Genomic DNA, 24,122 nt, shown 5'->3' with positions numbered 1-24,122 from the left:
TGGATCACAGTATTTTGAGGGAGGGGGGATTCTGAAAACATTTCACATACAAATTGGTCTAATATACACGGAGTTCCTAGCACACAATATTTAATACTCCAATGAAAATATTCTGCCCTACATGGCATTGGGCCAGAATACATCCGGAACCCCCTTCTACCGCACGAATACCAGCGGCTGATAAGGTCCCACAGAGTTGGCCTTCTCCGGGCCCCGTTGACCAAACAATGTCATTTGGCGGGCCCCAGGGGAAGAGCCTTCTCTGTGGTGGCCCCGGCCCTCTGGAATCAAGTCCCCCCAGGGATTAGAACAGCCCCCACCCTCCTTGTCTTTCACAAATTACTCAAGACCCAGCTTTATCGCCAGGCATGGGGGAATTAAGATATTCCTTCCCCTTAGGCCATTACAAGTTATGCATGGTATGTTTGTGCGTATGTTTGGTTTTATAATGAGGGTTTTTAGTTGTATTGGATTGGATTGTTACATGCTGTTTTTATCATTGTTGTTAGCCGCCCCGAGTCTGCGGAGAGGGGCGGCATACAAATCCAATAAATAAATGAATGAACGAACAAACAAACAAACAAACAAACAAACAAACAAACAAACAAACAAACAAACAAACAAACAAACAAACAGGGATGGAATTTTGGTTGCCCAGAGATGCAGTTGTAAAGTGTAATGTCACATGCTCACAATGCTTAGCAACAGTAATCCTGGTTGCTATTGCAACCACAGGTCTGCACCGGTCTTTAAGAGAGGACCTTACCCGACTGGAGTTCTAGGCCAGCAGGGGATAGCTGCAGGTGGGTGGGAGAATGCCACAGGTGGGCTCTACTGAGGGCAGGTGAGCTATGTATCGGGACTGCTACTGAGCCAGGTGAGCATGATGTGTGTGTGTGTGTGTTTTGGGATCTTGTGCTCCACACAGTAGGGCCCCTTGGAAGAAAAAGCGGCAGCAGGACCTACGGAAGCAACTTCTGGCCTTCCCTGCCAGTTTCTCTATTGACTTTGGTTTATGGGAAACTGGCAGGGAGGTTCACAAACGGTCTTCAAAGAAAGTCCAGTTGCTTCCTGAAAAAGCACCTTTGGGAGTCACAAATGGTAATCATGGGACCATGGCTCGCTGCAACGTTGCAATCACAAGACATTTACTGACTTTACAAGGCTTAAAGAAATAGTTTGCCCAGCGTTGACCATATTTATTCTTTATTTATTTATTGGATTTGTATGCCGCCCCTCTCCGTAGACTCGGGGCAGCTAACAACAGTAATAAAAAACAGCATGTAAATCCAATACTAAAAGAACTAAAAACCCTTATTGTAAAACCAAACATCCATATACACAAATATACCATGCATGAATTGTAAAGGCCTGGGGGAAAGAATATCTCAGTTCCCCCATGCCTGACGGCAGAGGTGGGTTTTAAGGAGCTTACGGAAGACGAGGAGGGTGAGGGCAATTCTAATCTCTGGGGGGAGTTGGTTCCAGAGGGTCGGGGCTGCCACAGAGAAGGCTCTTCCCCTGGGCCCCGCCAAGCGGCATTGTTTTGTTGACGGGACCCGGAGAGGGCCCACTCTGTGGGACCTAACCGGTCGCTGGGATTACTTTCCCCTGTATTCCATATTTTTCTGACATGCCTTAAGGCAGTGTTTCCCAACCTTGGCAACTTGAAAATATCTGGACTTCAACTCCCAGAAGTCCCCAGCCAGCATTCGCTGGCTGGGGAATTCTGGGAGTTGAAGTCCAGATATCTTCAAGTTGCCAAGGTTGGGAAACACTACCTTAAAGGTATGTTCAATAAATACAGTATTGCCTTCCGGTGGGACCTAGGAAGGCTCTTATTTCCATAGCAGCCCCTATCCTTTCCCCCAGAGATTCAATAGGCCTCACCCTTTTTGCCTTCTGGGAGGTCATAAAGAACTGGTTCTTGCCCCAGCTACTGGGATATAGTAAATGATTTTCTGGAGGCACGTCAAGAGGATGGCTCTAAATTGGTTAACTCCAGTAACTGAGTTCAAATATGCTTGGGATGGACACATGTCCATCATCAGACCAAAATTTAAAAACAAACTTAACATTAAAAAAGAAAAAACCAGTAGGCAGTAGGGTTTTTTCCCTCCTGTTGGTTTTCTGTGTTTCTATGACTGAAGTATATTTTCATTTTTGTTTCAAGTGTTGCTATTCCTTCTGGGGGGTTTTTAGGGCTTAATGTACTTGTAAATCTTTTAAATAAATATATGATAGTTTCTCTTCTTCTCTATGAGGCAAAGAATATTTTATTTATTTATTTATTTATTCATTCATTCATTCATTCATTTATTTATTAGATTTGTATGCCGCCCCTATCCGTAGACTCGGGGTGGCTAACAACAGTAAAAAGACAATATGAACAAATCTAGTATTAAAAGTAATGTAAAAAACCCCAATTTAAGAAACCAATCATACATACAGACATACCGTGCATGAATTTTATAAGCCTAGGGGGAAGGGAATATCTCAGTTCCCCCATGCCTGACGATACATACAATACAACTCTTGGTGAAATCATTTCAACGAAATCAGGGTTTGCTCATAGAACTCACAGCAAAGTTCCTTTCAGTTGCTTCTTCTCTATGAGGCAAAGAATAATACAACTCTTGGTGAAATCATTTCAACAAAATCAGGGTTTGCTGGGCCTCTAACGCTAACTGACATAAATTCTGCAACCAGTTGCATTGTTGCTACAGGGATTACAATCCTTGAAAACAGAATAAATCAACCTTTTTTTAACAAACCATTTGTTATTTAATAATAAATATTTATTCATGACTGAATAGTAATATTTGAAATACCATAATGATGGTATTTCAAATATTTAACTGGCCAGCTTATCAAAAACAAACAGACCCCCCTCCCCGCAGATAACTACTGACTTCCCAACTATGTTGGGCAAAGCTGCAGTTCTAAGAACTGAACTTTGTTCCTGTTTAATATGACACTATTTGAATATTAGGAAATGTTTCACATGTGAAAGTGGCATTAAAGAACAAGGGTAAAAGATCCTACTGCACCATTATGGGGCTACTTTTGAAAAGTGTTCGGGAATTTCAGATCGTGCAGAATGCGGCCGCGAGAGCTATTGTGAGGTTCGCCCACGTCTCTCCAACACTCCGTGGCTTGCATTGGCTGCCAATCGGTCACAATTCAAAGGGTTGGTTATGACCTATAAAGCCCTTCATGGCATCGGACCAGAATATCTCCGGGACCGTCTTCTGCCGCACAAATCCCAGCGACCAGTTAGGTCCCACAGAGTTGGCCTTCTCCGGGTCCCGTTGACTAAACAATGTCGTCTCACGGGCCCCAGGGGAAGAGGCTTCTCTACAGCAGCCCCAGCCCTCTGGAATCAATTCCCCCCAGAGATCAGGACTTCCCCCACCCTCCTTGCCTTTCATAAATTGCTTAAGACCCACCTATATCGCCAGGCATGGGGTAATTGAGACATCTCCCCCAGGCTTATAGAGTTTATGTATCGTATGCTTGTGTTGTATGTTTTTAAATGACGGGTTTTTGGATACTTTCTTTTAATATTAGATTTATTACACTGTATATTGTTTTTATTACTGTTGTGAGCCGCCCCGAGTCTGCGGAGAGGGGCGGCATACAAGTCTAATAAATTATTATTAAATTATTATTATTTATCTTCTTTATGCCAGGACTTCTCAAACTCTAGATCAGTGTGGGCAAAACCTTTTGGCACCAAGTGCCAAAACAGGAGCGAGCATGTGGCAGGGGAGCACTGAAAACCAGAAGACCAGCTCCCTGGCACGCATGCACAAATCAGGAAGCTGTTTTCAGTTTTCAGCGGGTACATGTGTGCTGGTCACCTAGTCTTCTGGTTTCTGGTGCACATGTGCATGTGGACCAGTTAGCTGGCGTGTGCTCAGTTTCCTAACACACGTTCAGTTTCCGGGCACGTGAGCAGCTTCCTGGAGCACACATGCGCACCTCAGAGCTGCTCTTCCAGTTTCCGGTGCTCTCGCACATGTTAAGACCAGCTGGCCGACATGCATCTGTGCACTGGAACCTGGAAGAGCAAAAGGTGACGGCTGGTATGTCCAGAGAGATGGTTCTGCATCCCACTTCTGGCACACGTGCCATAGATTCACTATCAGTGCTGTAGATCAGCGGTCCCCAAATTACGGCCAGTGGGCCACATGCGGCCCACTGAGGCCATTTATCCGGCCCGCCGGTGAATGACAAGAGCACAGGGAAAAGAGAGAGAGAAAGAAAGGGAAAGAGAGGGAGGGAAGGAGAAGTGGAGAGGAATGAAGGAGGGAAGGAAGGAAGGAGAAATGGAGGGAACAAGGAAGGAAGGAAGGAAGGAAGGAAGGAAGGAAGGAAGGAAGGAAGGAAGGAAGGAAGGAAGGATGAAATGAATGGAGGGACAGAGGAATGAAGGACTGTTTTGGGGGGGGGTAATTTTTTTTTATTTTTCTCTCAACATACATTCAAACAACACAGTGTACCATCTAATTTTCCATGAATAAAATGCAGTAGTATTTTGTTAGTAACTAATATCAATCATTAAAAAAGGTGCAAAAGTTTTTTCCCCTAATTTTGTCATCCAGTTACATTCATTTTCTTTTAATTAAATTTCCTCCTTAATGTTCCTTCAAAAAGTGCAACACCAAATTATATTTCTAACTTATTAACCATTATGCCAAAGTGCTTCCTTCTTTCTTTATACATTTTTCATAAGCCAAGAAAACCTTGTATAGCCAATCAGATATCAACAAAAGAAAATTAAAAACAAAACATAAACATATATCAATTTCAGACCTTCTCCCCCCTCTAAATAGTACGTTCCCATTTTGTTTTTTACTTTAAAACAAGGTATGTGCAGTGTGCATAGGGATTTGTTCATAGGGTTTTTTTTATAGTCCGGCCCTCCAACCGTCCGAGGGACAGTGAACTGGGCCCCTGTGTAAAAAGTTTGGGGACCCCTGCTCTAGATCATGAAATATACAAAAGTGGCATTAACAACTGAGGAGGGGGTATATTTTTCAAAAGGCTGATCAGACTTAACACATTCCCAAAACTCACTTCTGTTTATTTCCAGAAAGTAAGAGGAAAGAAAGGAAAATCTGCAGGAGGAAAGACTGGAGGGAGTTCAAATGGCTCTGACCATGTGTCAAGCCTATCAAAAATCATAAGTGTTCATAAGATGTTCAATGTTAATTGCAGAAATGTATCATTTTACAGGTGATAAAGTTTGAAAATTAGTAATATAAGGCTGCAGCCTTATGTTATATTGTGGCAGTCTGCATGTAAAATTAGTCAAGCAAGAATAAGCATAGAAGCAATATGACTTCAACATTTTTAAAAAACAAATCCTTAGGATTTTAAGCAATAAAAGCTGTTATAAAAATGAATAGAACTCACAGCAAAGTTACATAGAAACATAGAAGACTGACGGCAGAAAAAGACCTCATGGTCCATCTAGTCTGCCCTTGTACTATTTCCTGTATTTTATCTTACAATGGATCTATGTTTATCCCAGGCATGTTTAAATTCAGTGACTGTGGATTTACCAACCACGTCTGCTGGAAGTTTGTTCCAAGGATCTACTACTCTTTCAGTGAAATAATATTTTCTCACGTTGCTTTTGATCTTTCCCCCAACTAACTTCAGATTGTGTCCCCTTGTTCTTGTGTTCACTTTCCTATTAAAAACACTTCCCTCCTGAACCTTATTTACCCCTTTGACATATTTAAATGTTTCGATCATGTCCCCCCTTTTCTTCCTGTCCTCCAGACTATACAGATTGAGTTCATTAAGTCTTTCCTGATACGTTTTATGCTTCCACCATTCTTGTTCTTTTCAGTTGCTTCCTTTCCTTCCATGGTCATATTTGCATATTATAATACTGTATTAACTTTATTTATAATTATATGTGCCCTATTTGCAATGACACGTTAACGACACACATTTCTTTCTTTCTTTTTCTTCTTTTTTGTCATTCCATTGTGTTTAATGTCAAAGTACATTCACAGAACTATTACTTCTGACAGCATATATTTAATTCATTGTTCATTTAGAACATATTTTCTCACAGCAGACTGCCCTTTACAAGACTGTATCCCAAGTAAAGCAATTTGGGAATGTGGTGTGGCAAAATAGTTATGGCACTACTACAGAATGTGTCACATTCTGATAATCATTCTGCATAGGATTACATGAAACCCACCACCAGAATTGAACATCAACATTGTTTCACAGTGGAAATCTGGTCAAGGAAGCATTTCCCCCCTAATTAACACTAGAATTAACTAGCGGTGCCATGTATGAATGACACACGTAACAGGTTTAAATTTAATTTGGCTAAATCTGGTGAGACAGGATATCAAGCAGGAAGTGAGCAAGCCACAACACTCATGTCTTTGATTAGGCCTCTTCACGTGACTTCGTTAAGCCACTGAAAATTACTTTCTCAATGCAAAAGGAGTAGGCAAACTAAAAGCCTGGCTAGGCAGAATGTACTATAAGCCTAAATCGGTGTTTTTCAACCAGTGTGCTGTGGCACACTAGTGTGCAGCAAGACATGGTCAGGTGTGCCGCGAAGCTCAGAGAGAAAGAAAGCAAGAGAGAGAGAAAGAAAGAGAGAAAGAAAGAAAGAGAGAGAAAGCAAGAGAGAGAGAAAGAAAGAGAGAAAGAAAGCAAGAGAGAGAAAGCAAGAGAGAGAAAGAGCGAGAGAGAAAGAGCGAGAGAGAGAGAGAAAGAGAACAAGAGAGAGAGAAAGAAAGAAAGAGAGAGAAAACAAGAGAAAGAGAGAGAGAAAGAGAGAGAGAGAGCAAGAGAGAGAAAGAAAGCAAGAGAGAGAGAGAGAAAGAGGGAGAGAAGGAGAGAGAGAGAAAGACATAGAGGGAGGGAGGGAGAGAGAAAGAGAGCAAAAAAGAGAGGAAGGAAGGAAGAGAAAGAGGGATGGAGAGAGAGAGAAAGAAAGAGGAAGGGAGATAAAGAGGGAGGGAGAAAGAAATAGAGTGAAGGGGAGGAAGAGAGAGAGAGAGAGAATTTTTTTGTCCAAAATTTTTTTAGCGCCCCCCCCCCCCCGCTCAATGTGCCCCAGGGTTTCGTAAATGTAAAAAATGTGCCGCGGCTCAAAAAAGGTTGAAAATCACTGGCCTAAATGACTGCAAAAAAGGATTTAGGGTCTCAAAATGTCACTTGACTTTGAGGTAACTAATCTTTGTTCAGCTTTAAAAAATAACAAATAACCATAGAGCCTTTTAATGGTAAATAGGTTGCCAACTTCATCTCCAGAACAGAGAGACTCATAAGAGTAGGTATCATGAACCCAATAACCAAATCTACAGTAGATGAACGCTTTATTTTCAACATGATTCCCTCATTCTCCCCTGAAATATGGATGCAAGCAAGATAATTTTTTATTAAATACATGTCTTTTCTCTAAAGTTAAACAGGGCTTGTGCAAGCATTTCCCTTTATTGCATCCGCACTACAACTAACCATTATCTTGTGGTTCTATACTATGCTGCAAATTTGTAAACGGGATGAGTAGGCTTGAATTTACAGCTCTTCTCACTTTTAGTTCAACATATTAATAAATCTTCTGGAAGCTTAAATCTGCAACCACAGGAAATTTCCAGTTCAATTGTATAGCATGCGAAGGATATGCGTCTGTCTTTTATTTTGATAATTATAATGTATACTGAAGATGGCATTTAATTTTGTTGTACGATGTGCAATGACAAACAAGTAAACTAAATTAAACTAGGGTGCTTCGACTTGTAATGTAAATGGAATGACAACAATTAAATTAAGGGGTGTGCATAAATGCACTTTGTGCCTAGCTTTCCTGTCCTAATGTCTTTTTTTATCTTTTCTAGCTCTATACTTATATTATGTTAAACATACTACAATACTATATTTGTGTGACAAAATAAATTGATTGATTGATTGATTTGATTTGTATGCCACCCCTCTCCGTAGACTTATGTAAACAGCATATAACAAATCTAATGTTTAAAATAATTAAAAACCCTTATTTAAAACCAAAAACCAAACATACACACAAACATACCGTACATGAATTGTATAGGCCCGGGGGAGATGTCTCAGTTCCCCCATGCCTGACGACAGAGGTGGGTTTTAAGGAGTTTACGAAAGGCAAGGAGGGTGGGGGCAGTTTTAATCTCAGGGGTGAGCTGGTTCCAGAGGGTCGGGGCCACCACAGAGAAGGCTCTTCCCCTGGGACCCACCAGACGACATTGTTTAGTTGATGGGACCCGAAGAAGGCCAACTCTGTGGGACCTAACGGGTTGCTGGGATTCGTGCGGCAGAGGGTGGACCTGGATGTATTCTGGTCCGATGCCATGAAGGGCTTCATAGGTCATAACCAACACTTTGAATTGTGACCAGAAACTGATCGGCAACCAATGCAGACTGCGGAGTGTTGGTGTAACATGGGCATACCTGGGGAAACACTAGGGTGCTTCCTCTTGTAATGTAAATGGAGTGAGGCAACTTCTAATCCACCTAACAACTGGGGATAAACTATTTCTACCCTCCTCCTCGCACACCCCTTCCAAGTGATGCTCTACAGCAGAAATCTCCAACCTTGGGAACTTTAAGCCTGGTGGACTTCAATTCCCAGAATTCCCCCGTCGGCTTTAGTACCCACGGTTTAAATTTACCTACTCTACAGTGCTCTTACTCTCCCCCCCGACTGAATTACGTCAGGGAAGACGGCTACCCGGGAAAGCTGTAAACCCGGGTTCTTACAACTCCCAAGTCCAAGGAGCTCAAAGGTGAGGCAACGAGCCCACCTCTGCGCCTCCAGCCGTCCTGACGGACAAAGGAGGCGCGCGTTTCCTGCCACGTAAGCCACCGTAGGAGGGCGGGCTCCACCCACGCCGTTGTCTTGACGACAGCAGTACGTACTCTTGCCTCACCACCCCTCCTCCTTTAGGCGCTCGGCGAATGGGAAAGGAAGGGATGGGACTGATGAAGACAGCAGGGGAGCAGGGAAGCGCCCCCCCCCCCCCCAGCCTCCCCCAGCATACCTGTAGCAGCACCAGGAAGCCGGCGAGCTTCTTCTGCTGGGGCCCGAACTCCCCCACCAGCTCAAAAGCCTCATCAAGATCCATGGCTCCGTCGGCTCACCACGCTGCATCCCCGTCACAGTCACCCCCGAAAGCGAACGGCGAGCTCTGGGGAGCGCTGAGCTCTCGCCTCGCTTCTGCTCTGCCGTTGCTTTCCGGAGGCGGTGAGGTGGAGGCTCAAAGAAACGCTCACGGCGCCCTCTGCCGGCTGGTTGCTGTCGGCAAAGCAACGGCCAAGTCGTCGTGGGGGCGGGGCTGGCAAGCTGAGCACACGGAGGGTTTCCTCTTCGCGCTTGCGCAGAACGCGCGGTTGGAATGGGGCGGAGCTTGGCTGTGTTTTCTCGATTTAGGTGGTCTCGTGATGACTCTCCGTCTGGCTCTCCGTCTTGAGACATATTACACCCCCCAGCGAAGGAGTACAACAAAATGATCTAACAACTTCGACATCAACACACAGTGGAAAGTCAAACAGTTACTTGGTGACCCTGACACAAAAGGTGCCAGGTTTTGACCTTTCTCTCCAGCATTGATCAACTCTGACCAGGATCTGTATGTGACTGTGGTGCTCCTCCACAAAATATCCATCATGTTGGATGGTTTGGATATTAACATTTGAGCTATTATGTCCATGTATTTGCCATACGCTAAGTAATAATCACGATACTTGGCGACTTTAAATCCCTAGCCAGAAAAATGGATGAGTGGCAAAGTAGAGATACACTGAATGAATTGGCCGACTGATTTTAATATATTGGGTTTTTTGTCATTTTTAATTAATTAGATTTGTTGTTGTCTTGTTTACATTGTATCCTGTGAGCCGCCCCGAATCTTCGGAGAAGGGCAGCATACAAATCTAATAAATAATCATCATTATCTTCATCCCCGTCTGAACTAATGGCCCAAGAAACAAATATCCATAATAAATAAATTCTTACTGTGATTAAACGTTATTAGTTTATTTGCCACTATTAGTTTGCATTACATAGAAATAAGACAAGACAAACCCACTGAAAAATACTCATTTTATTAAGTAGCATTTTTAAAATATAAGCATTTGCATCTTCAAAAATAGAAATGAAGATACAGTAGTATCAGTACAAAATTTTAGAAAAAGACATATCTTAGTACTACAAATACATAAGTAAGTTTACAGCCAATTATTACAGATATAAAAGTTCATGGTAGCCTTTAACATTATGAATCCAAATATTGAAATTGCATGTTAAAAATTACTAAATAGCAGTCCGTTGTTCCCTTTGCATATTTTTTACATAATACTTGCTAATACATTGACCTAGTGAAGCCCTGTATCTTGGTTAAAGCAGGTAAATCAGTATGGTATAACCATTACATTATATTTTAGAATTTATCTTGCCATGAAGCTAAAAATACCGTATTTTTCGGTGTATAAGACATACCTTTTTTCTCCCTAAAATAGGCTGATAATTAGGGTGCATCTTATACTCTGAATGTAGTCCCCCCCCTCCCCAACTAGCTGCTAACGATCTTTCCAGCACTTACCTTGCAGGCTCTTTCATTGTTTCTCTCTGCGAAGAATGTTTTCCAAGCCCTAAATCTTTGCAGGGGTTTTTTCATTACTCTAACTTGCTTTGAGTAAGTTTCTTTCTAGCTCTAATCAGGTGCTAATGATGCTCCCAGCTCTTACTGGCTTGCAAGCTCTTTCATTGTTAATCTCTGCCAAGAATGTATTCCAAACCCTGTCTTTGTAGGGGGTTTTTTTCATTGTTTTACTTGCTCCTAATGTTTCTTTCCAGCCCTAACCAGGTGCTAACAATGTTCCCAGCTCTTTTTTGCTTGCAAGCTCTTTCACTGTTACTCTCTGCAAAGAAGAATGTTTTCCAAGCCCTAGGTTTTTGCAGGATTTTTTCCATTGCTCTACCTGCTCAGACTATTTCTTTCCAGGTGATAATGATGTCCCCAGCTTTTACTGGCTTGCAAGCTCTTTCATTGTTACTCTTTCATGTGCTGATGTTGACCAGACTAGATGAATACCTGGTAAGCAGATTCTTTTCCCTATTTTCCTCCCCAAAAACTAAGGTGCATCTTATATTCCGGTGCGTTTTATACTCTGAAAAATACGGTAGGTTCAATGGTAGTGACAATGGCATTTAGCTGGGTGAAATATGCCTATTTTGAATATTATGCTACTTGGTAGTTTCACAGGAACAATCCTGAGTCTTTTAATGCCTGTGGTGTGGGAATTTGTAGAGGGAAAGATTTCCTTAAGATACACCCATATTAAAAAGGTTTCTACTTTATACATTACTTTTTTAGGGGAAAGTGTCTTAAGTGAATTCCAGATGTTGGGGGTTGCAATGCTCATTATCCCTGGATATTGGCTATGAAGGCTTTGAGGTTTGAAAATCTCTGGTCCAGAATAAGGAAAGGTAAATGCTAGGACATATTGTATGCCTTTTAATCACATTTTATTCTTCCTGTACTCAACGTAACACTAATAAATACAATAAACTGTAAAAGCAGGCTGTCTTTCTGAGATAAAACCTATTTCTGATGCCCAAAATAATATAGAAAGTATAATTGACTTTCTTATATTGGATAGATCTCCAGGATTCCACACTGAATTGTTAGCTCTTCTCCAAGACAACACTATACATTTTGCCTGGTTTTGTTTTGTTCTTTTGCAAGCTTCTTCTTAAGCCAAAAACTTCATCTTCCTTCCTTACCTTTGCTTAAAGCCTAGTTTCAAGTGGGGGAAACGTTTCAAGTATTCTTTTTAAAACATGGCTAAGATTTATAGCTATGATAAGCCGAAAACTATCAACCTCATTTCATTAATTGTTAAATATCATTTTAAAAGCACTTGACATGATTTCTTACATCCAGATGCAATTCTAAAGCATGTTATCCTAAAAGATAGGAAGACTTTCTTAACCAGCAAAGGCAAGTCATCTTTCAGGAAACTAGCAAAGAGCAATGTTTTCAAAACTACAATTTCAAAATCAGACCTTTGAACACATGCATGGCTTTAAAAGATTTTGCAGTGAGGAAAGGATGAAGCAAGCAGTCAATATCATCTGTACGGAGTACAGCTTTGCGTAGCCTACTAATCAAACAACTGAAGTACTCTAGTTTTCACCTATCCCTTACAAATCTAAGCACAGCCCAAATAAGAACGTTTTGGCTTTGTTGTAGATAAACAAGGCACCTAAACAAGAGTTAAAAACACACACACAAACATATACGTTTTCTGAAAACACCTACAAAATTCATTTTGGGGGGGATGGGACTTTCCCCCCAAAAAAGTGCTGGTTAGATATTACTTTTCCTATTAAATTTGTGCAATACATGATAAAACATATTGGACTGCAGAAACTGATTTTTTTCTATCCAACATATCCCTATTTCTTTTTACATATAATAGAAAACTGAATTCAATTTCAAAGGATACCTTTGAAATCCTTTAATCTGTTTCAGTACACTCCTAAGGTTGATAAAAAAGATATTAATTAGCAGAACAATATTTTTCCATACAGAAGTTTCAAACTTCAATTCTTGGCATCTGCAAGGAATGTTGTCTTTGCATGAAAATCTGGATAGCAGATGCAAAATCAATTTGGATGGATGGATGGATGGATGGATGGAAGGAGGGAGGGAAGGGGAGGGAGGGAGGGAGGGAGGGAGGGAGGAAGGAAGGAAGGAAGGAAGGAAGGAAGGAAGGAAGGAAGGAAGGAAGGAAGGAAGGAAGGAAGGAAGACTGCTGAGTGTACAGAAACAGACAACTATGATTTTCATCATCAGCTATGCTAAATGCACAGGCTAACTCAAACCATTACAGCAAAACAATACAAAAGTCGCATAGAAGCAAACAAACCCTACAGTGTTTTCATGACACAGGGCCTTGAGAGGAATTTCTAAATGAAATGCAAATGGCTGGTTTTATGAAGTGGTGCAACCCTCTTCCATGACCTTAAACAACTCTTTGGATCCAAGCCATTCAGAGGACTACTTCTAAAATATGCCCTGTGTTCTTCAATTTTTTACGCTCTCGGCTTGGACAACTGTGGGAATTTAAAAATGCAACATCTTCAACAACAAGATGTCCGATATAGTACAGAAATTCTACAGATGTGTCACTTTTATTAATCACTGGACATCAGCTAACATTTAAAATCCTCAGCTATTGAAGCCACAATTAAGAATCTGTCACGAAATTATTTCATTCGTGAAGCACAGAAATCTAAAAAGCTATTCAGATTCACAAAAGTTTCATTTAGTAAAAATTAGCTAAATAGGTTCCTCTCTCAAAAGAAAAAATATAATTTAATTTTTGATATTTATAAAACCAAAGCATAAGATACAATACATCCAGGTGGTCTGTTCCGTTCTCTTGTGTGACTGAAAACAAAGCTCTGTGTTGAGAATAGGGATCCATAAATGCCAACTGTTTCTCAGAGAATGGGAAGAGGGCATAGAACACAGCAGGCCTACAGAAAACTATTAGTACCGATGTTTGCTTTTAGCTGAACTGTGTAGATTAGAAGTATACTTGTGGCCTTCTCTTCACTTTGTATTTTAGTGAGCCATATCGCACCTGGAACAAATAAAGAATGTTGTAAAAAATGTCAAGCTATCCAAAACACAATTTCTAATATAAAATCTAATGTTGGTTGCTATTTCCCGATGGGGAGGGGAAGAAATGGCATCCAGCATGAGGATATGAGTAAAGACAAATAGCAACATAGAAACATAGAAACATAGAAGTCTGACGGCAGAAAAAGACCTCATGGTCCATCTAGTCTGCCCTTATACTATTTTCTGTATTTTATCTTAGGATGGATATATGTTAATCCCAGGCATGTTTAAATTCAGTTACTGTGGATTTATCTACCACATCTGCTGGAAGTTTGTTCCAAGGATCTACTACTCTTTCAGTAAAATAATATTTTCTCATGTTGCTTTTGATCTTTCCCCCAACTAACTTCAGATTGTGTCCCCTTGTTCTTGTGTTCACTTTCCTATTAAAAACACTTCCCTCCTGGACCTTATTTAACCCTTTAATATATTTAAATGTTTCGATCATGTCCCCCCTTTTCCTTCTGTCCTCCAGACTATACAGATTGAGTTCATTAAGTCTTTCCTGATACGTTTTATGCTTAAGACCTTCCACCATTCTTGTAGCCCGTCTTTGGACCCGTTCAATTTTGTCAATATCTTTTTGTAGGTGAGGTCTCCAGAACTGAACACAGTATTCCAAATGTGGTCTCACCAGCATTCTATATAGCGGGATCATAATCTCCCTCTTCCTGCTTGTTATACCTCTAACTAACTCTAACCTGTAACTGAATGCAATATATTTCACATCTGAATGCAGTTCACCAAAATGACTAATACCATAGGCACAGATATTATAAGGGGATACAAGTAAATAACCCCACGATGCCCCATGTGTTGTTCTGTTTTCTTTATTTTGCTCTCCAAAACTGGTGTCAGTCTCAGTTTACAACAATAATTGAGCCTGGAATTACCCATTGTAAGTCATTGCGGTCATTAAGCATAACAAATAATGTGCTCCTTCAATTACCTCAATTATCTCCCTCGTGGGGTGCCTTAGGGGTCGGTTCTCTCCCCCCTGCTATTTAATATCTACATGAAACCACTGGGTGAGATCATCCAAGGGCATGGGGTGAGGTATTATCAGTACGCTGATGATACCCAGCTTTACATCTCCACCCCATGTCCAGTCAACGAAGCAGTGGAAGTGATGTGCCAGTGTCTGGAGGCTGTTGGGGCCTGGATGGGTGTCAACAGACTCAAACTCAACCCTGATAAGACGGAGTGGCTGTGGGTTTTGCCTCCCAAGGACAATTCCATCTGTCCGTCCATCACCCTGGGGGGGGGGAATTATTGACCCCCTCAGAGAGAGTCTGCAACTTGGGCGTCCTCCTCGATCCACAGCTCACATTAGAGAAACATCTTTCAGCTGTGGCGAGGGGGGCGTTTGCCCAGGTTCGCCTGGTGCACCAGTTGCGGCCCTATCTGGACCGGGAGTCACTGCTCACAGTCACTCATGCCCTCATCACCTCGAGGTTCGACTACTGTAACGCTCTCTACATGGGGCTACCTTTGAAGAGTGTTCGGAAACTTCAGATCGTGCAGAAGGCAGCTGCGAGAGCAATCATGGGCTTTCCCAAATATGCCCATGTTACTCCAACACTCCACAGTCTGCATTGGTTGCCAATCAGTTTCCGATCACAATTCAAAGTGTTGGTCATCACCTATAAAGCACCGGACCAGGGTATCTGCGAGACCGCCTTCTGCCACACGAATCCCAGCGACCAGTTAGGTCCCACAGAGTTGGTCTTCTCTGGGTTCCGTCGACTAAACAATGTTGTCTGGCAGGACCCAGGTGAAGAGCCTTCTCTGTGGTGGCTCCGACCCTCTGGAATCAGCTCCCTCCAGAGGTTAGGACTGCCCCCACCCTCCTTGCCTTTCGTAAACTCCTTAAAACCCACCTCTGTCGTCAAGCATGGGGGAACCGAAACATCTCCCCCTGCCTATGTAGTTTTTGTGCATGATATGACTGTATGTATGTTTTTTATATATTGGGGTTCCTTGCTTTTTAGACTTTTTTAAATGTACTATTGTTATTTTAGATTCTAATTATTAGATTTGTCATTATGTATTGTTTTTATTACTGTTGTGAGCCGCCCCGAGTCTACGGAGACGGGCAGCATACAAATCTAATAAATAATAATAATAATAATAATAATAATAATAATAATAATAATAATAATAATACCTCCAACAAGGTTCTTTTTTCCCCCTCCTAAACCAAACCAGACTTTGCTACTTAGCTTGAACAGACCAGGATCAAATTCTGGTTTGCAGTTTTCTTGCATTGAGATTCAGAAAAGTAAGCTTCCACTTTAAAAATGTTTTCAATAAAAATATCTAATGATTTCCACCTTTTTATTTATAGCATTACATACCACCAAAAACAGATTTACTTGCCTCTTTGCGTCCTTTTATTGTTTTCACCGATCTCATACTTTGTGCTCGACGGAGACCTCTCTGAGGAAACATCTCATCTTCTGAATATACCCCTTCCCTCTCTTCATCTGTTTTATCATCTTCAGAATCCTTTTTTACTGGAATACCATAACCTGAGGGGTAAAAACAAAATTAAAAAATACTGTTTTATAGTGATTTATCATTTCCTACTTAAAAAAAGAAAAAGAAAGCTCATATGCTTCAAGTTTAATAGTTAAGGCTTAAAAATGTTTTAAGAAAATGAGGCAACACCATCCCCCTTCAAAATGAATGATAGCAATACAAAATGTGTAACTAATCTATATGCCTGAGGCTAAATGCAGCACTAAAAAGACCCAAGAATCATTTGTTTTCATCCATAACATTGATAGTAAATGGCCTGGCCAAAGCAAAAATGCAGGAAAACTGGTTTGTGTAAATTAAGTAGATGGGAAAAATCTATTATTATTATTATTATTATTATTATTATTATTATTATTATTGTTGTTGTTGTTGTTGTTGTTGTTGTTTTTGTTGTTATATTATTGTTGTTATTATTTGTTCTGTCTGGGTGCCCCCAGACTTCAACACCAACTGGAAAAAACAGCCAGACACGCTGGTAAAAACAAAGGCACTTTATAGTTTGAAAAATAAACACAGAGAAAAACCTGTTCTTCCCAACAGGCAGGCTATGAGACTTCACAGCAGAGTCCTGACGGCCAGACAATACAGCAGACTTCTTGCTGGCACACCCACCACTGTAGAGAATAAGACCCACACCTTTTCCCCCCAAGGTTTCAGTATTCAAAGTCACAAACCAGAATTCCAAGACGCCAAAGATCACAGCCAGGTCCCAGGACTCCCAAAGATAATACTCCACAAGCCAGGAAGGGTGGGTCTGCCTTTTCAGCCTTTCCGGAGAGCACCACACCCAAACCCAGCAGTTGCCTCTTTAGTGCTGAAAGTAACTGGCTAATTGTCCCCTTCGTTGTGTTGCTCTTCTCTGCTGGAGATCGATGATTGCTTGTGCATTTTCATCTAAGGAATCCAGGCTGCTTGCTGGGGAGAGCTCCCCCTCGGGGGACTCTGGCTGTCCTCCCTCTCCCTCAGCCTGAGATTCCTCCTCCCCGTCTGCCTGAACCTCCTGTTCCTCATCCTCCCCCTCTGAGCAGGAAGCCGGCAGAGGATCAGCCGTTCCCTGAGGGGCCTCAGACGGAATCACAACATTATTATTATTATTATTATTACTACTATTATTATAGAAACATAGAAACATGATGGCAGAAAAAGACCTCATGGTCTATCTAGTCTGCCCTTATACTATTTCCTGTATTTTATCTTACAATGGATATATGTTTATCCCAGGCATGTTTCAATTCAGTTACTGGAAGTTTGCTGGAAGTTTGTTCCAAGGATCTACTACTCTTTCAGTGAAATAATATTTTCTCACGTTGCTTTTGATCTTTCCCCCAACTAACTTCAGATTGTGTCCCCTTGTTCTTGTGTTCACTTTCCTATTAAAAACACTTCCCTCCTAGACCTTTAACATATTTAAATGTTTCGATCATGTCCCCCCTTTTCCTTCTGTCCTCCAGACTATACAGATTGAGTTCATTAAGTCTTTCCTGATACATTTTATGCTTAAGACCTTCCACCATTCTTGTAGCCTGTCTTTGGACCCGTTCAATTTTGTCAATATCTTTTATTATATCTTTTATTAAAGAACAATTATTATTATTATTTAGATTTGTATGCCACCCCTCTCCGAGGACTCGGAGCGGCTCACAACAAAATACAATGTCACAAATCCAATATATTAAAAAACACATTAAAAACCCATTATTAGAAACCATTCAACTCAGACAGACCATACACAATTCTACCATAGCCTTAGCATAGCCTAGGGGCAACTCAGTTACCCCATGCCTGGCAACATAGGTGGGTTTTGAGTGGGTTTTTACGAAAGGCAAGGAGAGTGGGAGCGGTTCTAATCTCCGGGGGGAGTTGATTTCAGAGGGCCAGGGCCGCCACAGAGAAGGCTCTTCCCCTGGGTCCTGCCAGACGACATTGGAGCAGGCCGACTCTGTGGGACCTTATCGGACGCTGGGATTTATGCGGTAGAAGGCAGACCCAAAGATATTCTGGCCCGATGCCATGTAGGGCAATTCCATGCCTATGCCTCAAGCTGATTATTTTGGAGGCAGGCAGTAAAAAATTGGTCCACTTACAGGAGCCTTTGAGGGAATTTTCTGGCAGAAAACCTAATTCCTAGAGAGGCCACACAGATCCTTCTCCCTGCCTTTTCCGGCCCTGTTTTTTCCCAGGAGATTCCTAGAGAGGCCCGACAGAGGGTTCTCCCTGCCTTTTCCTCCCGTTTCCTCCCAGGAGATTCCTAGAGAGGCCCTACAGAGGCTCCTCCCTGCCTTTTCTGGCCCTGTTTCCTTCCAGGAGATTCCTAGAGAGGTCCCACATAGGCTTCTCCCCACCTTTCTCGGCCCTGTTTCCTTCCAGGAGATTCCTAGAGAGGCCCCACGGAGGGTTCTCCTTGCACTTTCCTCCCAGGAGATTCCTAGAGAGGCCCCACGGAGGCTTCTCCTTGCATTTTCCAGTTACAGTTTCGAAGGCTCAGATTTGTAAGTGGAAAATGGTTCTTGAGAAGAGGCAAAAAAATCGTGAACACCCGGTTCTTATCTAGAAAGGTTCGTAAGTAGGGGTGTTCTTAGGTAGAGGTACAACTGTACAGTCAACTTTCCAAGTTTCAAGAGAGAGAACAGTGGCCCTGGTGATCTGACTTCAATGGAGGGTCATTCACCACTGCTTATACAAAACCTGAACTAGCCCAACTTAATAATATACCAACCTAAGGGTTCATTGGGTATCGAGCTCTTGATTTTCTTTTTGGTAGCAGGCAAAGTTTGATAGTGCCGTTGTCCTATTGGCTCATCATCTGGTATTGCTGTGAGGTCATGCATACTGAAACTCCGCAACTTCTCTGTTATTGCTCCTTGACCCTGTAGTATTAAAAAGGAACAATGAGGTGTCATTCAATGGGAGGAAGGAATCCTGTGTCTAAACTGATATACAGCCATGTGAAAAAGAGTGTACCTCACTGAATTTTTTTTACTTTTTCAACACATTTTATACATACAGCTATTTGGACTTCATTTCAATAATATTGATAAAGGAGGTATAATAATGTTCACACACCAGTTACAGCTGAGAATTTTAGGTGCCAAAATACATCCCCAAAATTGGATCAGCTTTTACCATAATATACTTGGCAATACTTTTTAAAATACCCATGTAGAGGTAGTCCTCAACTGATGACTGCTGCCCTGCCAGGAAGAGAAGGGGCCAAGGCCCTGCCAGCCAAGATGATCCTGTCAATTGTGCCTTGTCACATATAACTACAGGCTGGAACAATCCTTACTACCAACGACTGATGAGGAAGGATCGCTGCTGCAGGACAAACCACATGATGGACCAGCAAAGCGATGGAACAAGGCATGGCATGGTGCAAAAACATGTGACACACACACACACACACACACACACACACACACACACACATATATATATATATATATATAATTATTATTATTTGCATGTAAGCTCATTTGCAGATAAAATATGAGTCCGCTTATATGTGAATATATATAGATATGGTACTTTTTTCATATGACTATTGGATTTTAATAAAGATGGTTTCTAACAGGATATTAATCAGTTCGCAATAGCAATTCAAAATACATTCCACCAAATAATAAAAGTTACTTACCTTTAGCATACAATTGACAAACTTTTCAAATGTTAGATTAAGAACTAGGTTTGGCATAATTGCTTAATTCAAATTGCACTAGGAAATTTATCATCTTTATCTAGCATAACATTTAAAAATGTCAGCTGGCAGGGGAGATGAATGGCATAAAATTTTAGTAAATGGGTAGCATAAACTTTAAATGAATAAGCATAAAGGAATATAAATGAGAAAGCAAAATGAAGTTTGTTTCCTCCTGAATATGAGAGAATGACTAATAATGTAGTGCCACATATATTTTATGGACAGGAAGATTCTATTACAAAGTATTAAAAAAAGGTGACTAACAAATATGTGATAAAATATAGCAGTATGTCCTGGGATAAGGTTCAGGAGGGAAGTGTTTTTAATAGGAAAGTAAACACAAGAACAAGGGGACATAATCTGAAGTTAGTTGGGGGAAAGATCAAAAGCAACATGAGAAAATATTATTTTACTGAAAGAGTAGTAGATCCTTGGAACAAACTTCCAGCAGACATGGTTGGTAAATCCACAGTAACTGAATTTAAACATGCCTGGGATAAACATATATCCATCCTAAGATAAAATATAGGAAATAGCATAAGGGCAGACTAGATGGACCATGAGGTCTTTTTCTGCCATCAATCTGCTATGTTTCTATGTTTCTAAGAGACCGTCCTGTAAACCAGTGTTTCCCAACTTTGGCCACTTGAAGATATTTGGACTCCCAGAATTCCCCAGCCAGCAAATGCTGTAAACAGTCTGGCCCTGAGCCATACAGGGCTTTATAGGTGAAAACCAACACCTTGAATTGTGCCCGAAGACTAATAGAAAGCCAGTGCAGCTCACAGAACATAGGTGTTATATGGGTGTACCGAGGAGCAGGTGGGCAGGCCCACTTTCAGATACAAAGAACTGGTTCATTCTCGGCTTGAGTCAGAGCTAATGGTTTGGGTGATCTGGTCTGAACCGGTAGCAACCCACCACTGGTTTGTGACCTATATCACACACTAAGCCTTGATTTGTTTACTCACAGTATCTGAGTATATGACAATTGGATAAATTTATACAAACACACTAGGCTACAAGCAAGAAAGCCAGACAATGTTTGAATTAATCATATAGCTGAATCTCGCACCCAAGTCCTCCGGGTCTCTTAATTTAGTTGCTGCTCAATTTAAAGATGTAATTGAAACAAACTATTCAACTGTTTGCATCTTTCCGGAGATACTTCTGACTGAAAATCAGTTTCACAATTTCATCATGAGAAAAATAGAATAAAATGAATAAACGTGGGTTTGGTCAGCATAAACAATGTGATATGGAACACTCTGGCATTACAAAATTGAGATTTCTCATCATGGAAATGCTCATAGTAAACCGAATTGCTTAAAATCTGACACAAAATGAACAGGCAAGATGAAATAACCCCATCTAACGTTAAAAGAAGCTAAACTACTGCAAAGTTGTTTGTGATCTGATCAGAATTAGAATCTAGTTTCTTCTATCAATAGCCCTGTTTCAAGTCAAAAACAATGGTTTGTGGTTCTCTTTTAAGCGGTGGTAATGTGCTCAGCAGTTTGTTACTAGTTTCCTCTAACAGAAATTGCTATCACACAACTTATGTAAATGTGTAGCTTCACAATAAAGAGCGCTCTGAAGAACTGAGAAGAATATTAGGATATTGTAGGAAAAACATGGTTTCATTGATCAGATGTTCGCTTTAGCATTTAAAGTAATATAATCTGAAGGAAAATAGATATCTAAACTGCAGTTTCAGGAAACCTGGAAGTTTAATTATGCAAATTACAGTGATCCCCCGCTCGTTGCGAGGGTTCTGTTCCAGGACCCCCCGCAACGAGCGGGTTTTCGCGAAGTAGCGCTGCGGAAGTAAAAACACCATCTGCGCATGTGCAGATGATGTTTTTAACTTCCGCAGCGCTAGCGAGGAGCCGAAGATTGGGGGCGGCGGGGCTGTTTTAAAAGGTCCCCGCCGACATGGGGGGCTCGCTAGCACCCCCCGAACCCCCAACCCAGGTTTGGGGGGGTGCTAGCGAGCCCCCCATGTCGGCGGGGACCTTTTAAAACACCCGCGCGGCTTTCCAATGTGTCCCGAAGACACGTTTGTCTTCGGGACTCATTGGAAAGCTCCGATCGTTTTAAAACAGTTGCGCCGTTCTCCGCTGACTCCTAAAGCGGGGTGCGAAATGACTTGGAGGAATGTGAAGCTGAAACCGGCCGATTTGGACTTCCCATTCCTCCAAGTCACTTCGCCGCTCGTGTCCTGGCTAAACCGGGCAGCAGGAGACAGGCTTTGAGTTTTGGCTGCGGGGCGAGGGAGTTAGGAAAGTCCTACTTCTCCCCCCGCAGCCAAAAACTCAAAGCCTGTCTCCTGCTGCCCGGTTTAGCCAGGACACGAGCGGCGAAATGACTTGGAGGAATGTGAAGCTGAAACCGGCCGATTTGGACTTCCCATTCCTCCAAGTCACTTCGCCGCTCGTGTCCTGGCTAAACCGGGCAGCAGGAGACAGGCTTTGAGTTTTGGCTGCGGGGCGAGGGAGTTAGGAAAGTCCTACTTCTCCCCCCGCAGCCAAAAACTCAAAGCCTGTCTCCTGCTGCCCGGTTTAGCCAGGACACGAGCGGCGAAATGACTTGGAGGAATGTGAAGCTGAAACCGGCCGGTTTCAGCTTCACATTCCTCCAAGTCATTTCGCCGCTCGTGTCCTGGCTAAACCGGGCAGCAGGAGACAGGCGGTGGGCTGGGAGCCGCAGGCGAAAGGGGCTCGGGCATTGTTCTCCGGACCCCGCCCGCAGCCTGGAGAGGGAAAGGGCCGCCGCGGGGCTGAGCGGGCGGGGTCCGGAGAACAATGCCCGAGCTCCTTTCGCCTGCGGCTCCCAGCCCACCGCCTGTCTCCTGCTGCCCGGTTTAGCCAGGACACGAGCGGCGAAATGACTTGGAGGAATGTGAAGCTGAAACCGGCCGGTTTCAGCTTCACATTCCTCCAAGTCATTTCGCCGCCCCCCAATCTTCGGCTCCTCAGCGGCGAGCGAGCGAAGCCAAGCCGGCAGCAATGTCGCCGCCGCTGCAGCCAACGCGCGCTACGATCTTCCGGGCCAGCCAGGCTCAGCGGATCAAGCCCGGCTCCTCTCGGCCCAGCATCCCGGGCCAAGCGGCTGCCTTCCGTGACTGAGCCTGGCTGGCCCGGAAGATCGTAGCGTGTGTTGGCTGCAGCGGCGGCGACATTGCTGCCGGCTTGGCTTCGCTCGCCGCTGCAGCCAACGCGCGCTACGATCTTCCGGGCCAGCCAGGCTCAGTCACGGAAGGCAGCTGCTTGGCCCGGGATGCTGGGCCGAAAGGAGCCGGGCTTGAAGATCGCAGCGCGCATTGGCTGCGGTGGCGAGGGCTTGCGATGGAGGGTGGAGGAAGCGGCCATGGGAGGGCGAGCTGCCTCAGGGAGGAGGATCGGGCGGGACCAGGTGGGGGCTGGAATTTCTCCGCCAGGGCGAAGGGCGGGCGAGCGGCGAAGGGCGGGCGAGCGGGTGCTGGGGAGGGCTTCTCGCCCTCCCGCCAGCAAGAGGGGGAGCGAACGGCGTGGGCAGGCGAAGGGCGGGCGAGCGGCAGCAAGGAGTTTGCGTGGGCGGTGGGGGAACTCCTCGCTGATGCCAGCAAGAGGGGGAAGACCCAGGGAAGCCGCCCAGCAGCTGATCTCCCGGTTGCCATCTACGCATGCGTGCCCATAGAAAAAAAAAAGGGCACGCATGCGTAGATGGTATTTTGACTTCCGGGTTGAAAAATCGCGAAGTACCCTGTTCGCAATGGTCGGGGACGCAATAAACGGGGGATCACTGTACATACCTAATGTTCTGCCTGACTGGCTCGGCAATGCGTAATCATCCAATGAAAAGAAATCAAACACACACGTGCTCTGCTAATCAGCAAACTTGTATTAGATAAACAAAATAGCTTACTCAAAAAACAGTTCTTAATGTCCGAAAACAATGCAAGGCTTACTTCAGCCGCATACAAAAAACACAGGGGAAAACAAAGAAAGACAACCTGGAATGAGCAAAGACCTTTCAGGAGTCCTTTTGAATCTTTGAAGCAAACAGCAAGTCCCAGAGTTTTCACCTCCCACTTGTCTGAAAAAGCTGGGTTGAAAACTCCAACGGCACAGAAACTTTGAAGCAGGAACCACAAAACAACACAAATAAACAGCCACAGTTTGCCTTGG

General features: G+C 43.0%; 2 protein-coding genes across 3 annotated transcripts in view; both read right to left on the bottom strand.

Annotated features, from left to right (window-relative positions):
• Window positions 1-9,341, bottom strand: part of LOC139167554 (solute carrier family 22 member 15-like) — a 44,486-nt gene extending 35,145 nt beyond the window's left edge. Inside the window, exon 1 of one of the 2 annotated variants that reach the window (XM_070752120.1) lies at window positions 9,063-9,341. In XM_070752120.1, the coding sequence (XP_070608221.1) occupies window positions 9,063-9,146 (84 nt within the window). In that variant the 5' untranslated portion in view covers window positions 9,147-9,341. The remainder of the gene's footprint in view (window positions 1-9,062) is intronic. The other variant, XM_070752121.1, reaches the window with a different exon arrangement.
• A 768-nt stretch (window positions 9,342-10,109) lies between these two features.
• The window catches only part of REEP3 (receptor accessory protein 3), a 60,123-nt gene continuing 46,110 nt past the window's right edge, over window positions 10,110-24,122 (bottom strand). Inside the window, exons 6-8 of the mRNA XM_070752122.1 lie at window positions 18,973-19,123; window positions 16,095-16,246; window positions 10,110-13,674 (exon numbers count right to left, since the gene is read on the bottom strand). Coding sequence (XP_070608223.1) covers window positions 13,618-13,674; window positions 16,095-16,246; window positions 18,973-19,123 — 360 coding nt within the window. The 3' untranslated portion in view covers window positions 10,110-13,617. The remainder of the gene's footprint in view (window positions 13,675-16,094; window positions 16,247-18,972; window positions 19,124-24,122) is intronic.

Source organism: Erythrolamprus reginae, chromosome 5 (assembly GCF_031021105.1).
Source record: "Erythrolamprus reginae isolate rEryReg1 chromosome 5, rEryReg1.hap1, whole genome shotgun sequence".
NCBI classification, from domain to species: domain Eukaryota; kingdom Metazoa; phylum Chordata; class Lepidosauria; order Squamata; family Dipsadidae; genus Erythrolamprus; species Erythrolamprus reginae.
Note: the sequence above shows the minus strand (reverse complement) of the source record. Positions and strands in the feature narration are given on the sequence as shown.